Source organism: Rhinatrema bivittatum, chromosome 10, assembly GCF_901001135.1.
Source record: "Rhinatrema bivittatum chromosome 10, aRhiBiv1.1, whole genome shotgun sequence".
NCBI lineage: Eukaryota > Metazoa > Chordata > Amphibia > Gymnophiona > Rhinatrematidae > Rhinatrema > Rhinatrema bivittatum.
In genome coordinates this window covers 13,913,861-13,930,780 of record NC_042624.1, presented here as the reverse complement: position 1 = coordinate 13,930,780, position 16,920 = coordinate 13,913,861, and the positions used below count along the sequence as shown (strand labels likewise).

The 16,920-nt window shown below is 44.0% G+C and overlaps 1 protein-coding gene across 2 annotated transcripts in view; it reads right to left on the bottom strand.

The window, feature by feature from the left end:
- Positions 1–16,920, bottom strand: part of CFH (complement factor H) — a 633,102-nt gene that overhangs the window by 559,570 nt on the left and 56,612 nt on the right. For both annotated transcript variants that reach the window (XM_029617534.1, XM_029617535.1), the window contains exon 2: positions 13,691–13,873. In XM_029617534.1, the coding sequence (XP_029473394.1) occupies positions 13,691–13,873 (183 nt within the window). The remainder of the gene's footprint in view (positions 1–13,690; positions 13,874–16,920) is intronic.

Below are 16,920 nucleotides of genomic sequence, written 5' to 3'. Positions count from 1 at the left end.
CAAAAAATGAAATTTCAGATCTATTTAAAATTTAATAATGATTTGGATAAAGTGTATTTGGATTTTCAGAAGGTGTTTGAAGTCCCTCATGAGAGGCTTCTAAAAAAACTAAAAGTCATGTGTAAGAAGTCAATGTCCTTTTGTGGATTACAAACTGGTTAAAAGAAAGGAAACTGAGAGTAGGATTAAAAGGTCAATTTCATCAGTGAATAAGGGTAAACAATGGAGTGTTGCGCTCGGGGGTGGGCCCTTGGCCTGGGGCAAGGGTGGAATGGCTCTTGAAAGGAAACAGGAAGTAACTGGCCTCAGGAGGCAGAGCACTGAAGGAGACAGAGGCTAGGTAGAGCTTCACCACTGGAAGCCCAAGGTCCCCCCTGGAGAAGCCCGTAGGGACCCGGGACACTTGGACTTAGGTGGGCCTCACAGGGTCTCCTGAGAGAGTGATAGTCCGGCATGCCCACAGACAGAGAAGTAGCGTGGTCAGGTTCGAGCTGGAGCAAGGAGAACCAGAACAGAGTTGGTGACGACAAGGCGAGGAACAGAGCCAGAATCTGGAAGTGTGGTCAGGCAGGCGAAAGGTCAATGTCCATAGATCAGTCCGAGGAGTGGTCACCAAAGCAAGAGTCAGTTATCGGAGGTCAGGAACGGAATTTGAACAGATGGATCCTGGAGCGAGACTAGGAACAAGCAGGAACAAATGCGAAGACAATCTAGCAGAGTACTAACCCGATTGCCAAGGCAAGGAAGTGCAGTCAGGAACTTACTCAGGGCACCACGCAGAACCCGGTCTCGCCCTCGGCCCTACAAGTCTCGGGGCAGGCCACGTGCATGCGCGTTTGGGCGTGACTAGCATGGAGGAAGATGCCGAACCTCAGCGTGAGGCCTGGCGCACAGTGGAAGGCCCAGCGACCGCCGCTGTGGACCGCCGAGGCCTAGCTGGATTAGCAACCACTGCGAGGGAGGTTGTCCCGGGACCCACTAAGGAACTATGCAGGTGAGCAGTCCCGTGCACGGGACGGCCGTGGGCAGGACGCATAACAGTACCCCCCTTCTAGGCCTCCCTGTACGCGGCCGTGGTTTCTCAGGGTGCATTCTATGGAAAGTCTTCAAAAGATCCTTATCGAGAATATTATGGTTCCCATGAATTCTTGTCGGCCCCATAGTCCTCCCAGGCTAAAAGGTATTCCCACTTGCCTTGGCGTCATCGAACATCGAGGACTTCTCTTACCTGGAGAGACGTGTCTGGTTCTGTAGAGACACGCGGAGCAGGAGGGTCTTTATGAGAGGGCCAGGAGAGAACCAATGGCTTCAACGGGGACACGTTAAACGTGTTGTGGATACCCAATGAACGAGGTAAATGCAGTTGATAGGAAACAGCTCTTACTACTCTGATTATTGGAAATGGTCCTATGTATTTAGGAGCCAGGCGATGCGATGGTAGTCTTAGATGGATGTGTCAAGCACTCAACCACACTTTCTGGCCTGGATGAAAGAGTGAAGCAGGTCGTCTATGAAGATCAGAGGAGCGCTTGGCACTTTCTGCAGCTTGTGCCAGTCGTGGCAAATGGTTTGAGGCATGGATTGAGCTGCTGGAGACGGAACCGTCAAAGGTACAGGAAGAGGCAGAAGGGGCTGCCTTCCCAAGACTACTGCAAATGGAGATGTGTCGATGGCTGCTGCAACATGAGTGTTATGCGACAGCTCAGCCCGGGGAAGGAGCTCCAACCAATTGTTTTGTAGATCATTAATGTAGGAACGTAGAAATGTCTTCAAGGTCCGATTGGTTCTCTCGGCCTGCCCATTTGCCTGAGGATGATAGGCCGATGTAAAGTTCAGAGTAATATTGAATTTTAGGCATAAGGAACACCAATACTTGGCGGCAAACTGTGGTCCCCGGTCAGACACAATCTCCTTGGGGAGTCCATGAAGATGGAAAATATTCTTCAGAAAGAGTTTAGCAAGTTCCGGGGCTGAAGGGAGACCCGGTAGAGGAATAAAGTGTCTCATTTTCGAGAAATGGTTGATAATGACCCGTATCATCATGTTGTTCTTGGAAACAGGCAGATCTGTATTAAAATCTATAGAAATGCTGGACCATGGTTCAGTAGGTTCCGGGAGAGGCTGAACAAGCCCCAACGCTTCCCTGTAGGTGGTTTTTGCTGAGCACAAGTGCGGCATGAGTCCACTTAGTTTCGGGAATCTTGTATCATAGTAGGCCACCTATAATGCCTTCTCAGCATCTCCAAGACCCAGGCACGACCAGGGTGGCCTGCCATTTTGGAATGGTGAGCCCATCTTAACACACGTTCATGTAATTGGCAGGGAACAATGGTCTTCCCAACAAGAACTGTGGTGGGAGCCATCAAGGTAATACAAGCAGGATCTATAATGAAACTGGGAGCCTCTGGAATGTCCTCCGGCTCAAAAGATCTAGAGAGCGCATCAGCACACAGATTCTTAGAACCTGGAAGGAGGCAGAGGTTGAAGTTAAATCTCTCAAAGAATAGGGCCCACCGGGCCTGACGGGGGTTCAGAAGTTGGGTTTCTTTGAGATGTTCGAGGTTCTTGTGGTCCGTGTAGATAGTAAACTTATGTTGCACCCTTTCCAATCAGGGGTGCCACTCCTGAAGCACCAGTTTGACTGCATGGAGTTCGTGGTCACCTACGGTGTAACGTTGTTCCGTAGGGAGAAACTTATGAGAGTAAACGAACAGGGTACTAGCTTGCCTGTAGGAGAATGTTGACTCAGGACGGCTCCGGCACCAACCACGGAAGCGTCAACTTCAACAATGAATGGACATCTGGAATCAGGGGGGTAGAGACATGGGCCAGAGCTGATGGCCTCTTTAATTCTCTGGAAGGCGGCAATAGCTTTCAGATAGCAATAGCTGTCCAGACTCGGATGTTGGCCCCTTTCCTAGTCCTAGCAGTGAGTGGGGCAACTATTGAAGAGTAGTTCGCAATGAAGCTCCGGTAATAATTAGTGAATCCTAGCAAGCATTGTAATGCCCTGAGGCCTATTGGATGAGGCCATTCATGGATTCCATGAAGCTTCTCTGGGTCCATTGCGAATCCTCAATCGGAGATGATGTATCCCAGGAAAGGTAAGCGGTTCCGCTCAAACATTTTTCTAGCTTTGTGTACAGGTGATTCTCCCTCAGACGTTGGAGAACAATGCGGACGTGTTCACAGTGTAACTCTATATCTTTGGAAAATATCAGAATGTTGTCTAGAGACAACTACAAAATTGTACAGGAGATCTCGGAAGATTTCATTCATGAGGTGCTGAAAGACGGCTGGCGCATTGCATAGCCCAAAAGGCATTACCACGTATTCATAGTGGCCGTCTCTGGTATTAAACGCTGTCTTCCAGATATCATCGCGTTGGATGCGTATCAAGTTGATGCACCTCTCAGATCCAGTTTGGAGAAGATTCGTGCCCCTTCAAGACGGTCAAACAACTCACTGATCAGGATTAACGGATAACGGTCTTTATGGGTTATTGGGTTGAGACCCCTGTAATCAATACAGGGATGGAGTCTATCATCCTTTTTCTTCACAAAGAAGAACCCCGCTCCTGCGGGGGAAACAGAAGGATGATTCCCCTTAATATATTCCGACATGGCCTGGGTTTCAGGCTGAGGCAACGGGTAGGTTCTGCTTTTGGGAGGCATGGTGTCCAGCAGAAGTTCAATAGGATAGCTGAACTTGCATAATGGAGGTAAGGTATCCGCTTTCTGCTTAGAGAACCCATCACTGAAGTCAGAATACTGTGGAGGTAGACCTGGAAGAGTAACTGATTTCAAAACAGGTATCACAGGGCACACTGGATGCAGACAAGTCTTCAGGCATTTCAGACCCCACTGTACCAATTGCAGGGACTGTCAATCGAACTGAGGTTCATGGGCCTGGAGCCAGGGAAGCCCCAGGATCACCGGATGGGTAGAGCGCTTGAGGACGTAGATGGATGTTTCCTCCTGATGCAAAGTACCTCGTGAAATGAATAGCCACTGTCTGGTGAGTAATGAGACCTGGCAGATGTTCCCCCTGAATGGAGGCAATACGAAGACTCAACTCAAAAGGGTGAAGAGGTATTTTCAGACGTTTGACGATGTTCATTATTAAGCTACCGCTCACTCCGGTATTGATGAGAGTAGTGGTCACGAAGGTGTGGGCCTTATCGCCCAAGGTTACAGGAAGCAAGAGTTGTGGGCCAGAAACAGTCGCGCCCAAGCTTGGGACCCCCACTGGGCTCAGGCATTGCAGTTTCATGGATGGACCGGGCAACACTGCAGATGATGTCCAGAAGTGTCATGAAGGCAAAGCCTTTCCTTCCTCTGGAGATTTTCAGTCGTGGATATTAATTGCCCATGATTCACCTCCATAGGTTCCACGGTGGTAGAAGATGGTAACACTGGGTTCTTCACTGGAGAGCAAGATGCACTTGTGGGATGTGCAGCAGAAGGGCATGGAGCCTTTACTTCTAGGAATCTTTGCCGGAGGCAATGATCAATCCTACCAGCAAGAGGGATCAGGTCTTCTGGAGATGTGGGAGTCTCTCAGACCGCGAGTTCATCCTTTAGAGTACTAGAGTCCATCTAGGAAGATGGCTTGCAGACAATCTTCTTGCCACCCAGGTTCTGGGGCTAAAGTCCGAAATTCCACTGTATCTTCAGAGAGGGTTCTTGACCCTTGACGGAGGTGGAGTAGAATATGACTGGTGACAGCCATACGACCTGGGTCTCCGAAGGTCTGCTTAAACAGAGTAAAAGTCTGATAACTTGGAAAGGATAGGGTCAGAATGTTCCCATAAGGGAGAGGCCCATGCCAGAGCCTTTCCTTCCAACCGGGAGAGAATGAAGGTGGCTTTAGTAAACTCCTTCAAAAACAATGCGGGTTGCAGTGCAAATTGCATAAAGCACTGATTAAGGAAGCCACGACAGGAGCGTGGATCCCCATTGTTCCTGGGGGGTGCAGGAAGTGCCAACATTGCTTTAGGAAGCACAGATGCCGAGAGGCCCACCGGATTGGCATCATGTATCTTGTAATTGAGAGTGCAGTTCTTATACCAAAGAAGCCAGCATCTCTAAGGCTTGGTGATGTTTCACTGTGGTGGCCAGTCCTGGTAGGGCCCTGGAGACGGGAGATTCCGCCAAGTCCATGGCCTTGGCAACCTGTTGAGCTCGGGGGTGGACACTTGGCCTGGGGCAAGGGTGGAAGGTCTCCTGAAAGGAAACAGGAAGTAACTGGCCCCAGGAGGCAGAGCACTGAAGGAGACAGAGGCTAGGAAGAGCTTCACCACTGGAAGCCCGAGGTCCCCCTGGGAGGAGACCATAGGAACCCGGGCTGCTTGGACTTAGATGGGCAACACAGTCTCCTGGGAGAGTGATAGTCTGGCGTGCCCACAGACAGAGAAGGAGTGTGGTCAGGTTCGAGCTGGAGCAAGGAGAACCAGAACAGAGCTGGTGACGACAAGGCGAGGAGCAGAGCCAGAATCTGGAAGTGTGATCAGGCAGGTGAAAGGTTAATGTCCATAGATCAGTCCAAGGATTGGTCACTGAAGCAAGAGTCAGATACCGGAGGTCAGATGTAGTCAGAGGCAAGCAGAGGTCCTTGAGACAGGCATCAGATAGACGAGTAGATCAGGAACAGGCTGAGGTCCTTGAGACAGGCGGCAGACAGATGAGTCAGGAACTAGCGAGGGTCGTAGACAGGCAGCAGGCAGGCAGACAGGTCAAGAACAAGCCAAGGTCAGTACCAGAAGTCAGTCCGAGGGTACTACCTGGGAAGGCAGATAGACGAACACACGAATAGACAGGATTCAGGAACAAGGATACAGGAGCAGGTCAAGAACGGAACTGGAACAGAATGATCCTGGAACAAGACTAGGAACAAGCAGGAACAAACGCGAAGACAATCTAGCAGAGTACTAACCCGATTGCCAAGGCAAGGAAATGCAGTCAGGAACTTATTTTATTTATTTATTTAAAAACCTTTTTTTATACTGGTGTTAGTGTGAACATCACATCGGATTACAATATAACAAAATGAGTAGAAAATACAATTAACAAGGGAATAAAAAAGGTGGGCGAAGAGAAACGCGGGAAAGCAGCATAGAAAGATAGTACAACTGGTGTAGAGTTCTTAACATAGGTAACTATTGGAACATATCATGTTGGATACTATCATGAATGCTAATTATTATATACATTATTAGAAAAAGATCACAGTGTACTATGGTGGAAGAAGATGATAGATGGTTATAGCAGGGGGGTTTGCTAGTGAGGAAATGCCTGTTTAAATAACCAGGTTTTTAGTTTCTTCCTAAATTTGAGAGAACATGATTCGAGACGGAGTGCTGAGGGCAGGGTATTCCAATGTGAGGGGCCTGCGATAGTGAGGGCACTTTGCCTTGTGGTGGAAAGGTGTGCTGTTTTTAGAGAGGGCATGTGAAGGGTTCCTTTGTTGATTGTTCTAGTGGGACGATTAAGGTGTGCAGAGGTGAAAGGAAGGTCAAGCCAGTTGGAGTGGTGGGAGTAAATGGTTTTGTGGATGATAGTGAGTGTTTTGTAAAGTATGCAAGAGGGGATAGGGAGCCAGTGGAGGTCTTTGAGAATGGGGGTAATATGGTCTATTTTACAGGCAACTTCTTTATATCGTAGCTCAATTAGGGCGCGCCGCAGAACCCATTCCTGCCCTCGGCCCTACAAGTCTCGGGGCAGGCCCCACGCGCGTGCACGTATGGGTGTGGCTAGCATGGAGGAAGATGCCGAACTTCGGCGTGAGCCTTGACGTGCAGTGGAAGGCACGGGACCACCGCTGCGAACCGCAGGGGCCTAGCTGGACTAGCAACCACCGTGAGGGAGGTCGTCCCGGGACCTACTGAGGAACTATGCAGGTGAGCGGTCCCGTGTGCGGGACGGACACGGGCGGGGCGCGTAACATGGAGTGCCTCAGAGATCTGTACTTGGACCACTGCTTCCTAATATATTTATAAATGATCTTGAAAGAAATACGACAAATGAAGTAATAAAATTTGCAGATTCAAAATTAATCGGAGTAGTTAAATGACAAGCAGATTATGATAAATTGCAGGAGGCCCTTGTGAGAATGGAAGATTGGGCATCTAAATGGCAGATGACATTTAATGTGGAAAAGTGCAAGGTGATGCTTATAGGGAAAAACAACCCTTGCTGTAGTTATATGATGTTAGGTTTCATATTAGGAGCTACCATGTCATAATGGAGAATACACTGAAATCATCAACTCAGTGTGCTGCAGCAGTCCAAAAAGCAAACAGAATGTTAGGAAATATTAGGAAGGGAATGGTGAATAAAATAGAAAATGTTATAATGCCTCTTTTTCACTCAGCACACAATTAAGCTCTGGAATTTGTTGCCAGAGGATGTGGTTAGTGCTGTTATGTAGCTGGATTTAAAAAAGGTTTGGATAAGTTCTTGGAGGAGAAGTCCATTAATTCCTATTAATCAAGTTGACTTAGAGAATGGCCTCTGCTATTACTGGCATCAGTAGCAAGGGATCTTCTTGGTGTTTTGTGTATTTGCCTGGTTTGGCCTCTGTTAGAAACAGGATTAAGAACATAAGAACATAAGAAAATGCCATACTGGGTCAGACCAAGGGTCCATCAACCCAGCATCCTGTTTCCAACAGTGGCCAATCCAGGCCATAAGAACCTGGCAAGTACCCAAAAACTAAGTCTATTCCATGTAACCATTGCTAATGGCAGTGGCTATTCTCTAAGTGAACTTAATAGCAGGTAATGGACTTCTCCTCCAAGAACTTATCCAATCCTTTTTTAAACACAGCTATACTAACTGCACGAACCACATTCTCTGGCAACAAATTCCAGAGTTTAATTGTGCGTTGAGTAAAAAAGAACTTTCTCCGATTAGTTTTAAATGTGCCCCATGCTAACTTCATGGAGTGTCCCCTAGTCTTTCTACTATCCGAAAGAGTAAATAACCGATTCACATCTACCCGTTCTGACCCAGCATGGCAATTTCTTATTTTCTTATGTTCTTTTGTATCGCTTCATGGTATGACCTTACCTTGAGTACTGTGTGCAATTCTGGTTGCTGCATTTCAAAAAAGATATAGTTGCAATGGAGCAGGTACAGAGAAGGGCAACCAAAATGATAAAGGGGATGAAATGACTCGCCTATGAGGAAAGGCTAATGAGGTTAGGTCAGTTCAGCTTGGAGAAGAGACGTCTGAGGGGGGATATTATAGAAGTCTATAAAATCATGAGAGGTCTAGAATGGGTAAATGTGAATTGGTTATTTTCTCTTTCAGATAATAGAAGGACTAAGGGGCTCTCCATGAAGTTAGCAAGTAGTGTGCATAAAACAAATCAGAGAAAATTCTTTTTCACTCAATGTACAATTAAGCTCTGGAATTTGTTACCAGAGTATGTGGTTATGACAGTTAGTTTAGCTGGGTTTAAAAAAATGTTTGATTAAGTTTTTTAAGGAGAAGTCTATTATGTGCTATTAATCAAGTTAACTTAGGGAATAGCCACTGCTATTACTGGCATAGGTAGCATGGAATCCACTTAATATTTGGGTACTTACAAGGTACTTGTATCCTGGATTGGCCACTGTTGAAAACAGGATGCTGGGCTTGATGGACCCTTAGTCTGACCCAGTAGGGCAACTTCTTAAGTTCTTACTCGGAAAGGGCTTTTTATGATCTTAACTGCTGCAGTCACAGTGTTCTCACTCATTATGACAGAGAGCCAGATGCATTCTGTCTGTTCACTGAGGCAGGGAAGGATTGGAGATTATAGCAGTGCCATAGAGGACTGAGTTTTGTATCTCTTTGTCTACATGATGCAGCACATTATGCAGAGTGTACTGCAGGCAGATTTGAGAAGCAGAGCCTTGCCAAACTTCTTGGTTTTCTATCTAACAGTTTATTTTGTATGTGCAAAAGGAGACAATTAGCAATGTACATACCTATACTGTACATGTATGTGTTTGATAGAGAAATTATGCACGCAGAATGAAGGATAGCTCTACAAAGACAGAGACTAAGTTTGTGTTCTAGGAAGCTAACTCTAGGCCTAGTCATTGCCATTTTGGAATTTAATTAATTTCAAAAAGATATAGATAGCATAACTTGGTTGTCAAAATTCCAAGTCAGCTGCATTATTTTATTTACATAGGATTATATATTTATGAGCTGCTTTGCATGAATATACAAAATTCATTCAGGCAAATGCCAAAGCAGATCATTGAAATAGAGTTGGGAATCTGGTCAATAATCTGGAATTTGTTGCCAGAGGATGTGGTTAGTGCAGTTAGTGTAGCTGGGTTCAAAAAAGGTTTGGATAAGTTCTTGGAGGAGAAGTCCATTAACTGCTATTAATCAAGTTTACTTAGGGAATAGCCACTGCTAATAATTGCATCAGTAGCATGTTATCTTCTTGGTGTTTGGGTAATTGCCAGGTTCTTGTGGCCTGGTTTGGCCTCTGTTGGAAACATGATGCTGGGCTTGATGGACTCTTGGTCTGACCCAGCATGGCAATTTCTTATGTTCTTATGCATGATATTGCACAATATCAATCATCACGATAGGGCAATATCACGCAATATACAGCATTCATCATGTGATATATGCTGTTTAACGCATGTTATAGCCCTCTTGTGGCTTGATGAATCTCCCTATTAGCCAGATCAAAGTGCTACTACTTAGTTAGATATGTCACCACAGCACTACTTAGCCTCATGTCACATCAGCATTATTTAATCAGATATGTGTTGCCATTTAGCTGGATAAATCAAAATGTATGCAGCTATGTTTCAAATATAGGCAGATGTTCGGTAGGTTTATGCATATTTTACATAATTTGTGTGCATTTGTGCACATGATATAACATATGTGTACATGCTTGTCCTTATAGCTGCATAGATGGGCATACTCGTGCAAGTTTTAAAGTTATCCTCTAGGGGTCTTTCTGCCACTCTGACTTTCTGAAATCCCCCGATGTTACCCCTTTGGGGTTTTGCTGCCATCCATGCCCCTGATGCTTCACTTTGGGAATCTTGTTGACACTCTGACTTGCTGTAATTCATATCCCTAACACTATGCCTTGGGGGTCTTGCTCCATCCATAACCCTTATGCTATACCCTCGGGGTCAGGCTGCCACTATGCTTTGCTGCCATAACCCTTTTCAACCTCCTTTCAGTAGCACAGGGGCCAAACTACTGTTTTGTAAAATGTTTTAGGCCTTTTGATTAAATCCATAGCTAGAATTCTATGTAAGTGAAACAAAATAAATGAATTCAAATCATACAGATTATAGAATAGCTACCAATGTTCAAACTGTATTATATGATCGCAGTAGAAGATCAGACACTAAGTGCAGCTTGAGAGCTAAAATCGGGATATCTGACTATTTTAGCCATCCCTTTTTCTGTACACTATCTCAAAGTCAGAACAGTTGGCAACCCTAATCCCTACTCTGAAATATCTAAAGGCTAATTACAAAGTGTGAACCAAGGGACAGTGCATCTTTAAAGCCAAGGGGGGACAGCCAAAACAAACAGTTTAAAACAAGCATCAGAATATAAGAAGCAAAAAGTAAAGAGTAAGGAAATGCTGGATAAATATTTAAAGCCATTCATTCAGTAGACTAGCAACAGAGTTTGACAACTAGATCAAAGCCTTTGAATATTTACCAGCAAAAAGCAGTTACATTTAGCTGACTCATTTGCAATAGGTCCCTAAATTTAGCTGCTCAGTTGTGGGTGTCCCTGTGGTAAGATTATGTGCTAGCCTTTAGCCGGCAGCTAAATTTGGGTGAAGGACAGGTGGTTTATATCTAGACAGCTATGCCTGCACCCAGAGGCAGTGAAACAATCCTCCCACTCAGTTGTGGTATGTAATGTATAAAAAAACAACCCCACTGAGTCTTCCATCTCCCTTCCAAACCCCAAAGTGGAGTCAAATGCTTCAAGAAAAAAATCATGACCCTTTAATCTCTTCTGCTATACCATCCAAGTGGCACCCAGTATTAAAAGGAAAATCCAGTAGTGCTATTTAATAATAAGCCACTGTGCTGGCTGGAGGGCATTGACATCTCTTCTGCTCCTGAAGATTTTGAGTCTTGATGTATGAAGGCTTTGGTTCAGGACTTTGGTTCACTCAGCTTATCCCAGAAGCCTTTGCTCTTCTGATTTAACTGAACCTGCTGGCATGCAATGAACCTAAGCTGACCTGAGTGTGAATGGCTACAGAGAGCCATCTGGAATGAGTTCAGACCTAACCAGATATGATGAAAGGTCATGAGGTTATCGATGGCAGATGGCTGAAGCCACATTCCAAGCTCTGTTCTCACAGATTCTTATCTCGACTGAAAGAGGCCAGGTAAACTGAAGATCCCCTGAGGTCAGGACTCTGATCAAAGGCCTGGAACCAGCGACAGAACACAGACCTACTACTATGATTGATATATTGACAGGACGAACTAACAGAAGATTGACAGTACTCAATAGCCACGTGGGCCCTTCTTAGGCCTAATTGGATCTTAAGGTGGGAGGTGGTATCAGGGAAGCATAGATACAGTTTGCCTGATTGGATAGGACACAAGTGGTACCTGATACTTTATACAGTCTCTGGATGTATTTTATCTATAAAAACTCAGCCCTGACTAACAAATGCTGAGACATGCAGGGAGAGCCCTTACCAAAGAATGGGCTCTCTGTGTCTCCCAAAGATATGAAATATTAAATTTATATTTGTTCTAACTAAATTCTGTGTCATATCCTTGTGTGAAATACGTGCAGAAAAGCGTCTTATTGAAGTCAAATATAATATAGACAGTCTAAGAAATATAGCATTTTGGCATTTTTTTTATATTCTGATATTCACCTAATATCAAAACGGTGAATCATAAATTCAGATTAATTTAAGCATTTTATATACCATAATGCCTAATAAAAATCTCAACAGTTCATAAGAGACATTCATAGATCATGGTTATTCGATAGTTTGAGACATTCATAATACGGGTCTATACATTCATAACTCAGTCAATACTTGAAAGAGGAATAGTAGATGACATAGTGAGCAAAAGTCATAGTTCAAGACAAAGAGTATGCTAAATAATCGTTCTTCACTTTAGGTTACGTGTTGTCTGAGTGAGAATTATTTGAGAATGTAATTGTTTAGTTCATTAAGTATCAATTTAGACTCCTAATTGAGTTGGGTTAGGTTGTATGCATTTTTGAAGCGCCATGCTAGATAGAAGGGGAAGAGTCTAAGAGGTTGGGGGAGGGGGGGCAATGGCATTTAAGTTGGGGAGGGGTCAGGAAAGGCTAAGGGATTTATCCTTTTAAAGTAGGCTGCCATTTGGTAGGTCAGGAGTAGGAAGCAGCTACTCAAGGAGTTGTTTGTTTTTTTCATTTTTACATCCAGTGCAACTTGGATTGTTGTAGGTAGACAAAGCCCTATGACTTGTGATAAAGAGCAGTAAAGAGAGAGTGAAACACTTTTTGATATGTCACACAAGAAGTCGGTATTCTTGTTCTCCTAAGATTTTGATCAGAAAAACGTTCTAATTGCTAATAAGTATTATATAATATTTCTGCTTCAGTTTTGAGCTTTGCTTTTCCTAGACAGGAAGGCGTTGCAGGCTAAACTGAAAATGTTGGGTTAACAGACAAGAACTGGGTTACAGAGCTACAGTAAATATGTTTAGAATCAACAAGATCATTCTGGCACTTTTAGTAGCAAGCCCAGGGATAACATTTGCATACAAATTGAGAATGAGTTTACATGCAAAGCGAGAATGAATCTACATAGAGCTATTCAGATGAAAAGTTTATAGTAAAAAGCCAATCATAGACATTTTGTCAATTGTATAATCTAGTTTAGGGATTGGAAATGTACAAGTGTAAAATCTTACATAATGTCTTATTATCAGTAAAATTATTATATTGGTGCTTTCTGTAGCACTCTGCCAGTCTCTCTCTCCATTCAGCCTTATTATATTTTTTTTGTAGCATTTAATAGAGAGGTTTTCTCTACATCTGCTGGCTATAAGTGTCTGTTTCAGTGAACCAATTCAGAATGGTCAGGAAGAGGGGAATTGGAGGCTTCGAGGGGTATCTTTTTAATTTTTTTACAATGGGTGTCACAGGTGGGAGGGATAGGTGGCCAGTTGCACTTGGTCCAGGGGTGCAGTGGATAAAGGACCAAATGAAGGCAAGCTTAAACTTAGGCCTGGATTTTCTAAGGTCACAGAGCTTAGAAAATCCAGCGATAAAGGGGGGCGGGGTGGAGAAGCAGGGAATGGGTCTGCGAAAGCCGGCAGCAATCGCACCTTCGCGGTGCTGTCGCTGCCGGCTTTCGCAGAACTGGCGGCGAAACTGGCGTCGAAAAGGGCCCTTACCTTTTTGCCATCAGCGAAGTCTTCGCGGCGTCCGCCCCGACTCCTCCCCTTCCGGAGCGGACGCCGCCCAGAACCTGCCCCGTTCCCTTTTGAAAATGACCCCCTTAGTTGGCTAAAATCTAGCTGGTTAAGTGGGACACTCAGGGTTTTGTTCAAAATATATCCTTGTTTATGACTTACAATCAAAAGTAGAAAAACAAAGCCAAATTCTGAACAAGCTAGCAATTGTGGAGTTTCAGTAGTACTGCTGCTTTAATGAGAATGAATATACTTACTTCTACATCTCGCTAAAGGGTTTAATTCATACCATCCTCCATCTTGACATCTCCATATTTGACGCCCCACTTTTATGTATCCGGGCCGACAATTATAAGTTGCCTCAGTTCCAGGGGGATAGCTTTCCTTATTCCATTCACCGATGATTTGTGCTGTTGGTATATTTTCAGGATATCCACAGTCTGCACGTGATAAAAAATACAAAGTTGAGCTAGTAAGAAGGATGGCATGGAGAATCTGGAATTGTTCAGTAAAATTATTTTCAGGAGTCAGCAAGAATGCTGATGGGAATTTTAGTGTCAAAGACTTGAGAATCAAAGTGTATCCAGTACTATTACAAAAGGAGTCTAGCATAAAGTCAACCTTTTAGTTAAAAAATAATCCATGATGCTATTACGCGGAATAATTGGTTGGATAACTGCTATAAGATGATTTAATTACTTAGGTTTTTATCTGCTACACATGTTGTCTATCATTGTTCCAAGAGGGTTCTTTAAATGTCTCTTCAATATTGTTTAGATGGATTTGGTTATGGCAAAATATAAAACTAAGCTTTCTATGTTCACAGTACAAGTAGACATGGGTAGGTTGGAATTTCCTGACTTCTAAACTTTATTGTGTACCTGCTTATCTCAGGAAAGTGATTTTTTGGAGACTGAGGCCTGTAAGGAGGTACTAGGTGGAAATGGAGATGGGGTTGGGCAAAAATCTGATACTTTCCATTTGGCCTAAATACTCAAAACAATTCTGTTTTCCTTCTTAAAAAAAGCGTTAGGGCAAAAAATGTTCCATCCAGGCAGCCATGAACCAGCTTTGGCTAATTTTAGAGCTAGTGTGATGTGTACAGAATCACCGAATGGCTCAGAGGTAGGCAAGCTCAGATTACTGATAGCCTGGTGTATGGCCCTGTCCCTGAGGATCCAGATTAGTCCTCAGAGGATTCAAAAAGTATACTGGGACACCAGGAAGTTATTTCCACCATTTAGAAGACCTAGAGACAAAGTGATAGTGTGAGATCCCGGTGGAAATTGATGAGTGCTTAATACTTATGTGTTGCTAAAGTATTGAAACTTTTAAACCTATAAGCAGAAGAAGTATCTTAAGTATTTACTGAGTTTGCACTGGAAGGGAATTATTGTATAACATGGCCTAGACTAGATAAATGTATTTATTATTTATTTATTTGAAAACATTCATATTCTACCTTAACCAAGCTGGTCTCAAGATAGATTAGATTCAATTAATAGTAGAATTCTCATACATTGGCGTTTATGTTCATATTAAGGGGTGGATTTTAAAAGGAGTGCGCGTGTGTATGGACGCGCTGATTTTATAACATGCGCGTGCCGGCGTATGCATGTTATAAAATCTGTTGGCCATGTGCGCATCTGCGGGCAGCTCATTCATTGGGGTGAATTTTAGTAAATTGCGCACAGCAATGCACTCGGGCCTTCCCCAATTCCCTCCCAGTCCACTCCAATTAAGAAGCAGACTGGGAGGGAACTTCCCTACCCCCTGCCTAAACTTCCTTCCCTTTACCCTCTCTACCATGACTTCTAAACCCTACCTAGCTACCCAAAAAGTTTTTATTTTTCAATTTACTTCTCTTCCTGAGCAGAAGCATTTTGCGCTTGCTGGCTGGCTGCCGGTGCGCACTTCCCCAGGACAGCGGCCATTGGCCACTGTCTTGGTTGGCCTCCATCCTGCCCTGCTCCTCCCTGATCAGACCATGCCCCCGATCCTGCCCCTTTTTCAGGGCTCGGCACTTGTGCTCGTATTGGTACTTACTCGTGGCCAGGATCTTTTGAAAATGCGCGCAGTGCGCACAGGGCCCAGCCACACAAATAAATCCCAGTTTTTATGTGTACGGCCCTTTAAAAATCTGTCCTTTAGCATAAAGGAAAATTTCAGGATGGGTTGTAAAGAGAGGGAAACAGGGAAGACAGCACTGGGAAGGATGCATAGGTAAAAAGGCAGGGACATGGTACCCCTTTTCCCCCATTCCTACTTCCCCTCCCCCTCTACCCAAATTTTATCTCATTCTGGACTTGATATCCATTTGCTAATACTGTTCAATGGTTCAAATGTCTCTATACAACTACACATTTATTAAGAATCTGTTTACTGTTCTCACTAATGCTCAGTTACAAGATATTGTACACGTTTGTAAACCATTATGATGGCTCAACTGAATAACGGTATATAAAACTCATCAAATAAATAAAATAAATAAATAAAATAAATACAGAGAAGTAGAGTTAATGAGGAAGAGGCTTCAGTTAAATGAAGAAATGCCAGATGTTGAATCACAAAAGAAGTCTTTGCTGTCCTCTGGACACAGTTGTCACACAGCCTTTGAAGTGTTGATTAGGAAAAGTTAAAGAAAGGCTTCAATGAAGAGCCAAGTGGACTGGATTTAAAAAATTTCCCCAAACATAAGTGTTTGCAAGCTTGATTGAAATTACCTGTTTATTTATGCCTATAGTACATCATAAGGTGATGATAAAAAGAATTCCTGGCTTATCAGTTAATAAAAAAAAAACAAAATGTTGCAAAACAATGTTTACACTTTATATTTTATGCTTTGTCTTTATTACTTCCATAGATATACTTAAATTATTGAATGTGAGAAGGAAGGACCATCATACTACCCGCAGTGAGTGAGCTTAAATTGCATTCAGTTCTTTATACCAACAAGAGTCTTTTATAATCAACACACACCTGTGGGAGAAAATAATTTTTTTTGTAAAGTTTTTTTGCTTCTTAAAAAAGATGGCTGACGCATTGAGATTTTATGACGTCTAAGGATTTATGAATTGAATTCAATTAAATGTCACCCTTCACCATTTATTAGCAAAGAAAACAGGAAGTCCCTGAGGCAGTACATTATTGAAGCATGGTATCATGTTGGGTGTGCTGAATCAGAATTGCTGAACTGATTGAAGGAGAAGTATACATATAGGGACGAATATTCAAAGGGTTACACGCGTAAGTTACGCGCGTAACCCCGAGAATCCGCTCCTGCGCGCGCCAAGCCTATTTTGCATAGGCCCGGCAACGCACGCAAGCCCCGGACGCACGTATGTCCCGGGGCTTGAAAAAAGGGGTGGGACGGTCTGGGTGGCAGGGCGGGGGCGGGGAAGGAGCCTCCAGGCACAGCGGCCATTTGCCACTGTGCCCAGGATCGCGGGCCGACCGTTGGCTGGCGCATGCAACCTACGCCTGCCCG